At 47.0% G+C, this 9133-nt stretch overlaps 1 protein-coding gene across 1 annotated transcript in view; it reads right to left on the bottom strand.

Annotated features, from left to right (window-relative positions):
- The window catches only part of GNAL (guanine nucleotide binding protein (G protein), alpha activating activity polypeptide, olfactory type), a 96316-nt gene extending 87426 nt beyond the window's left edge, over positions 1-8890 (bottom strand). The window contains exons 1-4 of the mRNA XM_008588053.1: positions 8809-8890; positions 8489-8668; positions 8333-8396; positions 8052-8212 (exon numbers count right to left, since the gene is read on the bottom strand). Coding sequence (XP_008586275.1) covers positions 8052-8212; positions 8333-8396; positions 8489-8668; positions 8809-8890 — 487 coding nt within the window. The remainder of the gene's footprint in view (positions 1-8051; positions 8213-8332; positions 8397-8488; positions 8669-8808) is intronic.
- Between the last annotated feature and the right edge of the window lie 243 nt (positions 8891-9133).

A 9133-nucleotide genomic window follows, 5' to 3' on the forward strand; every position in this document is an offset into this window, starting at 1 on the left:
ACATAAAAAGAGGTTAAAAAAAATCAAAAATAGAAACTCATCACAGAGATATTTTTGTATTACATCTGAGAAATGTAACACACATCATCTGAGACCCTAAGACAGCATGAGTATAAAGCCAAACGCTGTAAGAAGTACTAACTGCACCACGAGCCCACATTTAATGGTGTATGTACTGCAACAACAGAGTACTGAAGACCTCTTCCTCTGGCTCAGTAAGTTGAAGAACCCATCTGCAAGGGAGCAGGAAAAATAAGCCCAGGTCGATGCCTTCCACCCTAGTTTTTGTTACTGACTGAGCAACTCAACATGTATAGTATGTTGCAGGGAAATGAGTAAAACTGCAAGAGCATTCAAGTGAAAAGGATGACTTTCAGCAGAAGTCTGCCTGGTGGCTGAATTACATCCTCCAGGGCAGGACTGTGTCTTGTTCAGTGACAGCCCAGTCTTCAGACTACCCCAGGCCACAGGCTGTGTTCAGGAAATTCTACTTGGATGTGTGAATGATCCAGTAACTCTCATACTCCCATTTTCATCTACATACATTTGTGCCCCCAAAAGAGCTGAGTGACTACTCGATCTGATTGTTTGCAGAATAGTCAAGGACCTTCTGAAGCTAGATCACAGTGAGCTGAAAGAACATCCTATCATTCCAGGTAATTTCCTCTTTTCAGGCTGCTCCATGAAATTTAACCCGAGCCACACATGCTCCTGCCAGCAGGTCCCTCTTCTCTAAAAAAGTCTATCAATCTCAAAGCCGGTCATCAATGACTGTTATTCATCCTGCCTTAACCATCAATATCACCACATATATGTGATGTGCAGTTCTGAGTTATGTTATGGATAACACATATTTGCAACCTGTGGGAAGAAATCCAATAACAGAAATTTTAGGTGCTGTGACAAACTACCAGGGAGGTATGAGTTTGGTGCATGACAAAGTTGCTTCTATCGTAACTATTGCTTGTACTCTCTTGCGTTCCATTTTGCAACCCCATGAGACCCATTCTCCAATCTGCAGTGTCCTGTTCTGTGCTCCACTGTTCCCACTGTTACTGCATTAGGAAGAGTTGGCCTCTTCATCACCTTCACATGCTGTCTCTGGTTCTTTGAGTAGTCACCAACTCCCCCTACTGAAATGTATCTCCCAATCCATAATGGGAACTGGTAAAAATAGGTTCTTGAGAAAATAGATTTTTATTTTCTATTCAAATTTTCATCAATGCACCCACTGCATCTATCCAATAATACCTTTGTCACAATTCTACTGGTTGTCAGAGCTGGCATGGCCTTTCAGAGATCATCCTGCCTAGCATTCATTTTCACAGAGGATGCAACTGAAGCCCCAGCAATGAGTGCTGTTTCCCAGGGTTTCATGTCTAACCCACAGTGAGGGGAGGAGAAGCTAAGCCTCCTGGAGTGTTTCTCTGTAACATCATCTGGCCTCTGCAGACATCACTCCAGGCTCCGAAGACTTAATGGGGACCTAGAAAATGCTTTACTTAGTCTGCAGTTGGCGTCATTTTTGAAGAAATAACTAAAAATAGGAGAAGGAAATGGGACTTAACATAAACACACAAGTAACATTATATATGGAATCATGGGTGGATTCCTTGGTTCAGATATTCCAGAGTTTAACTCTCCTTCGGTCTTCAGCTTATCTGTTCCAAGAGTGAAAATCAGTAGGGTCAAGGAGAAACTGTTCAACTGCTGAGGCAGGTAGCTAAACAGCCATTATCCACCCTGCCTCAACAGTCGCTGGTCACTGTGCGTATGCAATGGGTTGTTATGAGGTTTCCCTTCCAGCAGCGCATGTTTGGAGGTACCGCAGTCACCTGTGGGAAGAGAGCTACGTGTAATGGAATCTTAGGTAGAAGACGATGGTAGGAAGGTGCAGCTTCTGCACCCAGAGGCAGCCCAGTGAGGAGACGACTAGCACAGACTACGGAAGCAGACTCTGGGATCCAAACCTCAACCCACCCCTGACAAGCTCTGCAACCTTCAACCACGCACTGCGGTTTCCTCATCTACACGATGGGGGCGCTAGTAGCCTCCTCCTGGTGGGATGCTGTGAAGATTAAGTGAGCTCGTATGTCTAAAGCTCTCAGCAAGTAACGAGTGCTGTGTGGGTGGATGTTCTTCTGGGTGGGCTGAACCTTGACAGCCTTCAAAACATATGCAGGTGCCCACCCAGTTCATCTACTTGGTTCTGACCAAACGACTTGCAAGGAAGAGCATGAAGAAAGGTGTTAAGTAAGACATTTTAAGAGTGCCAGTCACGCTATAGGCATGAGGACACACTATTCCCTGTAATCCTCAAGATCTGAAGCCTCTTTTCGCCAATATACTCTTTGCATTCCAATGGTCCTGTTCAAATGAAGATGCTGCCTAGAAGTTTATATATCTCTGTTTGCATACCTTTTATTAAGTTCTCACGACAAGTAGCACGTTCTCACTGTATTCTTAACACACAGTACTATAAAAGTAAAACAGTATTAGTGGGAATACCTGTTACAGAGGGCTTCAAAGATATCCCAGGCACAGTATTGGTAGAGTTCCTAAAGTAGGTCAGTGGTAGTAACGCAAGGAGTTGAATGTAATTTTAGGTTGTATGGTTCACTGCACCTTCAAAATGAGAAATTCTCACTAAATTTGGTGTCATCTGACACACGAGTAGTAAGAATCCTCGTTCCAAAAGAAAGCAGATGTAGCTCCTAGTCTTGGCTCTAACACTGATGGGCTGTGAGCTTGGACAAATCCCACCGTCTCCCTGGGGTTCCTGCTCCTCGTCTGTAAAGTCACTCCACATTTTCTGAATTTACTCATACATGTCATAAACCTATTTTTAATTAAATTAATTAATTAATTATTTTTTTTCCTTTTTGTCTTTTTTACTGACAGGCAACGGGATCCCAACCCTCGGTGTTGCGCCCGCACCGTGCTCAGCCAGTGAGCGGGAACCGGTCTCCACATGGGATCCGAACCCTCGGTGGGAGCACCGCCGCGCTCCCAAGCGGTGCACTCTCCAGTGCACCACTGGGCCGGCCCATAAATCTATTTTTTAAAAGGGAACCAAAAGATAAAAGAGTGGTAAAAAATGTATTTTTCCTTCCGATTCCTAACATCGAGGAAAAGTGAAACGGCTTTTTATCTTGCCACTACAAACTTCCTGCTTCTGTCACTTATTTATTGTTTTGGTTCCATTCGTGGGTGATCTCCTGATACACACACATGACAAGTAGCATGAAGGGCAGAGAAGTCTGACAAGTGAAAAAACACGCAGCATGGATTCATCTTAGTGATGAATCGAAGTGCATCTTTAACAGAATAATTTTAAAGGTTTTGACAAGCCCAAGAAGGAAGAGACGATTGTAGTATTTCTAAGTTTCAAATTCTTATGATAGGAGTTACTTCTTATTCTACACATCAGAAAATGTTATGCTTTTATAAGTTCGAAAACTCCTTTTATTAGCACACTCTTTACATAAAAAAATTCTGTTCCCCAGAGTATGGAATTTTTTTTCTAATGAACAAATTGAAATCTGGTTGTTATCTACAAAAACATTGTGTATAATCAGAACAAGAGTGGCTCGAGAAAGCAAAAGAGCAGCATGGATAGCTGCCTGTCAGAAGGGGAAACACGAGCTGGATTTGCACCGGAAAACTTGCCAGGTCTTACCTAGCAGAGGGAGACTCCAGAAATGGAGGGTCCTGATTTTTAGGCATCAGTGGGGAAACACTGAATAATGACAGTGGGAGAATAGATTAGAAATCACTACCATCCAGAGATGACTCTAGGCTTCCGCTATCACAGTTAGACTCTAGGCAAACAGACATCTTGGTTAATGAGATTCCAGAAAGCCTATCAATCCAAATCAAATATTTCTTGATACCCATGGGTTTAATTCTTTCAGCAATAAAACTTTTTTTTCATATCAACCCTTGGACAGAAATCTGTATGAAGCATTCCATACACCCCTGCCTTGTTAAAAAAAATGAGAAGTTCACTTCTCTTTTCTTGAGGACCCAGGATCTAGATCATAAGCATCAGTTACTGTATTTGTTTTGTAGACGGTGACACTGCAGGAGATTCATCCCTCACACTAAATGCCTCTAAGATTTGCTTTTGGAGTTCTGATGGATGTGTTTTACATTTCTGCCTCTTCCCTTGTTGTTTACAGTAATTCTCACTGTCCCCTCTTCATTTCTAGTCTGATACAGACTTAGACTACCTTTCGAGTGTGGATAGAGCCTTTGACATTGTAGTGTAGAGCAATGGGCTCTGGTGACAAGTACCAGCTCCTCGGCATAAGTTGTGTGATGTGGGCCAGTTACTCCACCTGAGCTACTTCACAGGTGTGTGTGTGCATGTGTGTGTCTGTGTCTGTATTAAATGAAATAATCCACGTAAAACCTCAGAGCAGGAAATGTTACATACCTAAGTATTTAATGACTACCCAGTGGTTTAGAAGTACATTTGTAAATGAAAGCTTATGTAAGCATGGACAAGGGGTGGGGCTTGCAGCCAAACCAGCCTGGCCGCCCTCTCACCCACAGGCACAGCCAATGCCTGCAGTTGGTTCCCAGGCCCCTAGAATAAAGTGTTTTAATCAGGTCCCTCCAGAATTGCTTATTAAGACTTTACGAACAAGAGCCCCAAAGCACAAGCAACAAAAGAACAAAATAAATAAATGGGATTATATCAAACTAAAAAGCTTCTGCACAGCAAAGGAAACAATCAACAGAGTAAAATGACAACCTACAGAGTGGGAGAAAATATTTGCAAACTACGCATCCAACAAGGGATCGATATCCAGAATATATAAGGAACTCAAGCACGTATACAGTAAAAACACCAATAACCCAGTTAAAAAATGGACAAAGGAGCTGAATAGATATTATTCGAAGGAAGACATACAAATGGCTAACAGGTACATGAAAAAATTCTCAACATCACTAATTATCAGGGAAGTGCAAATTAAAACCACATTGAGATATCATCTCACCCCAGTCAGACTGCCTATAATAAAAAAGACAGAGAATAACAAATGCTGGCAAGGATGCAGAAAGAAGGGAATTCTCCTACACTGTTGGTGGGAATGTAAATTAGTACAAGTACTATGAAAAACAGTATGGTGGTTTCTCAAATAACTACAGATAGAGCTACCCCATGATCCAGCAATCCCACTTCTAGTTATACACCCAAAGGAATGGAAATCATCATGTTGAAGGGATACCTGCACTCCCATGTTCATCACAGCTCTATTTGCAATAGCCAAGATATGAAACCAACCAAAATGTCCATCAGTGGATGACTGGATGAGGAAGATGTGGTATGTATAAACAATAGAATACTACTCAGCCATAAAAAAGAATGAAATTCTGCCCTTTGCAGCAACATGGATGAGCTTGGAGAAAATTATGTTAAGTGAAATAAGCCAGGCACAGAGGGAAAAATGGCGCATGTCCTTACTCATAAGTGGGAGCTAAGAGAGAAAGAAGGAAGGAAAGAAAGACCACAGTGGTGCATTGGACCTGCAGAGGGAGAGAGCAGACCTAGGATTGCCAGGGAGGAGGGGGAGAGGAGGAGGGAGGTTGGGGATTAATTGGGTGGGGGACATGGGGAATAAACACAATTTTTGGTAGTGGGCATCCTGATACTACAGATCTGACCATCACATCCTGGGCACAGGTCGTGAGAGCTTTGTACCCCCTGAATATATATAATCAATTTAAAAAAAAAAAGGGAAGTGCCACAGAGTAGCTCTTTCAAGGCAGGAGTTTGTCTCCAGTGAATGAAGAATGAGAAAGAAGTCACAAGTCAGTGGAACTCTCTGCCGCACCTTGGGCTCTCCCGGGCTACGGCCGCTCAGCCTGTGTCTGCTGTGGGAAGAGCTGTGGTCCAGCAGAGGTGGAACTGAAGATGGCCTGGCTGGGGGACCCACCCACCTTGATGGACTGCTTGTGTAGTCAAGACAACACTCAGACTGTTGAAACAAAAATCAAAACGATGGGGGCCGGCCCGGTGGCGCACTGCTGTAGTGCGCCGCTTAGGAAGCGTGGCGGCGCTCCCGCTGAGGGTTCGGATCCCACATACAGACCGGCCGCTCACTGGCTGAGCGAGGTGCGGCCGCAACACCGAAGGTTGCGATTCCGTTGCCGGTCCCGGTCCGGTACGGGCACGACACTGAGGGTTGCGATCCGTTGCTGGACACGAAAAAAGACAAAAAGGAAAAAAAAATCAAAACGATGGGTGGTGAAGCGACTGGACTCAGCGGGGAACATGGGCCATTGATTCCTGAGCACAGAGGGGTTGTGCAGCAGGACGCAGCCTGCCCGGGCTTGGATCCTGAACATCTACTCTGCAGCACTGTGACCCTGGGCAAGCAACTGCCCTCTCGGTGCTTCTGTCTGCTCATGTGAGAAACAACGACAGCAAGGGTGGCCACCTGTGACACTGCTGTGAGCACACAGCCAGGCCATCCTGGCATGGAGTGCTACCTGAGCATTAGCATCACCTCCCCCAGTGTCAGACCAACTTACCAACATCACCAAAAAAGATGAACAGTGAGGAATAGAAAGCTGTTTTGATAGGTTCTGCATTTTGAAAGCTCAATTGGTTTTTCTTTATATGTTTATCTTAACTGTAGAATTTAATACATATCCAAATGTTTTCTGCAGAATATAGCATTTTTTACTCTTCTCACACAACACTAAGCCTTGAAAAGCTACCAAAGGTGGAGAGAGTGCCCTGCAAACACCACAGCCCCACCCTTTATTCAGAGCCAGGCTTAGTCTTGGGCCAAGTCAAACGGGGCACCTGTGGGTGGCATGGTGGAGGCATCTGAGAGTGGGCAGCTGTGGCTGCCTCCCCTCTCCCAGTGGCTCACACTCCTTCCTCAGGGCCCTGTTGATCTCAGGAGTTTAGCAGGGACAGGAAGAGCTGTGCTGCTTCCCTGGTGGTGGTGGTGGTGTCTCACCATGCCCTGAGTAAGTGGCTGAGCTTGTGCTCGCTCCTGGCACACACCTATGTGAGAGCGAAAGCCCTAAATGAAGTTCTCAAAGTTTCAGCATTGGCATCACCTAAAAGGCAGCACCCATACATATATAAATGTGTTAAAGGGTAACTAGGATGACACCTAACATCTACTGAGTGTTTACCATGTGCAGGCACAGCGCCAAGCATTTTGGATGCATTATTATATATAATTCCCCAAGAAACTTCCCTTGACAGGACTTATTATTCTTCCCATTTTACAGTTGAGAACACTGAGCACAGAGATGCTAATTAACTTACCCGAGGTTATACAGATAGAAAGAGGCAGAGGCGAGAGGGACTGCGAAGTCTGCACTCTTAACCACCAACATTACTCAGACACGACTGCACTTATATAACTGTGTGTAAAACTATTATCAGATTTTCGGTATTATTTTATTTTCTTTCTTTTCAAAAAAGAACCTCCTGGGCCGGCCCGGTGGCACACTGGATAAGTGCACCGCTTGGGAAGCGCGGCGGCGCTCCCGCCCGAGGGTTCGGATCCCACATACAGACCGGTTCCTGCTCACTGGCTGAGTGAGGCGCGGGAGCAACACCGAGGGTTGCAATCCCGTTGCCAGTCCCCGGTCCGGTACGGGGGCAACACTGAGGGTTGCGATCCGTTGCCGGACACGGAAAAAGACAAAAGACAAAAAAAAAAAAAATCAAAAAAGAACCTCCAGAATGACACCAGGCCTACTGTGGGACTACCTCAGAGAATGGTTCTGAGAGCATCCTCCGGCTTACCCCACCCCCACCGTGATTTTTTCAGGTGATTTCATGCAAAATCCTTCAAGCAGACTGCTGGAGTTTCTAGTTGTTACAATTGTAGATAAGCAAACGTGTTATGTACTGAGCATGTTATGTGCCAGGTGCCTAGTGGGTGGGGAGCGGGTGGGCATGGGTTGCACTAGGGATGTCCTGGTGCCACCCCCCAGCCCAGCCACTGCTGTGGTCAGGCATGAGAGGGGACTCTGCCTTGTCTCAGCTCACGGCCAGGAGACAGCAGGTGTACCTGACCGGAGAGAGCAGGTGTACCTGACCGGGGAGCGCAGGTGTGCCTGACCGAAGGCAGCAGGTGTACCTGACTGGGGAGCGCAGGTGTACCTGACCGGGGAGCGCAGGTGTGCCTGACCGAAGGCAGCAGGTGTGTCTGACCGAAGGCAGCAGGTGTGCCTGACCAGAGAGAGCAGGTGTACCTGACCGGAGAGTGCAGGTGTGTCTGACCGAAGGCAGCAGGTGTGCCTGACCAGAGAGAGCAGGTGTGTCTGACCAGAGAGAGCAGGTGTACCTGACCGGAGACCACAGGTGTACCTGACCGGAGAGTGCAGGTGTGTCTGACCGAAGGCAGCAGGTGTGCCTGACCAGAGAGAGCAGGTGTACCTGACCGGAGAGTGCAGGTGTGTCTGACCGAAGGCAGCAGGTGTGCCTGACCGGAGAGAGCAGGTGTACCTGACCGGGGGCAGCAGGTGTACCTGACCGGAGAGCGCAGGTGTACCTGACCGGAGGCAGCGGAGAGCAGGCGGGAGAAGGAAGGGCTTTGCCGCCGCGGCGTGCTGGCGACGGTCCCCACAGCCGCATTGCATCGAGCACCCGCCACGCCGCGGCAAAGCCGTCTTCCGGGGCAGGGACCTAAGGGACTCTGACAAGAGACAGAAGGGGGCACGCTATCTATAACTTTGGACCCACGAAACTGCCGTATTATAGCTCAAAAGTGGCCAAGTGCTGGCGACTTATGGTTCAACCTAACAGGTAATGACACTCCTCTGTACAAATGCAGGTCTGAAGCACACTGAAGGAAAACGAGGAGACGGAGGAGAGGAAGCAGGAGACCTCGGGGTCCCGTCCCGACATGGGCTCCAGCGCGACACGTGCTATCACAACTTGCTCAGCTGTCAAGTACGCCTCGGATAGACACACGCAAGCCCCCTCCAGCTGAAGCGCTAGGCCTCAAGGCAAAGCCACCGTAAGAGCCAGGTGGGGAGGCAGGGTCGAGGTGTGCTGGAGAAGTCAACTGTACCTGACCCCATGAACCACTGCAGCAGGACAGTGCTGGAACAAACTGCTGGGTACATGTGAAGGTTTAGTCTCGTGACT

Source organism: Galeopterus variegatus, unplaced genomic scaffold (assembly GCF_000696425.1).
Source record: "Galeopterus variegatus unplaced genomic scaffold, G_variegatus-3.0.2 Scaffold4648, whole genome shotgun sequence".
Taxonomy (NCBI): Eukaryota; Metazoa; Chordata; class Mammalia; order Dermoptera; family Cynocephalidae; genus Galeopterus; species Galeopterus variegatus.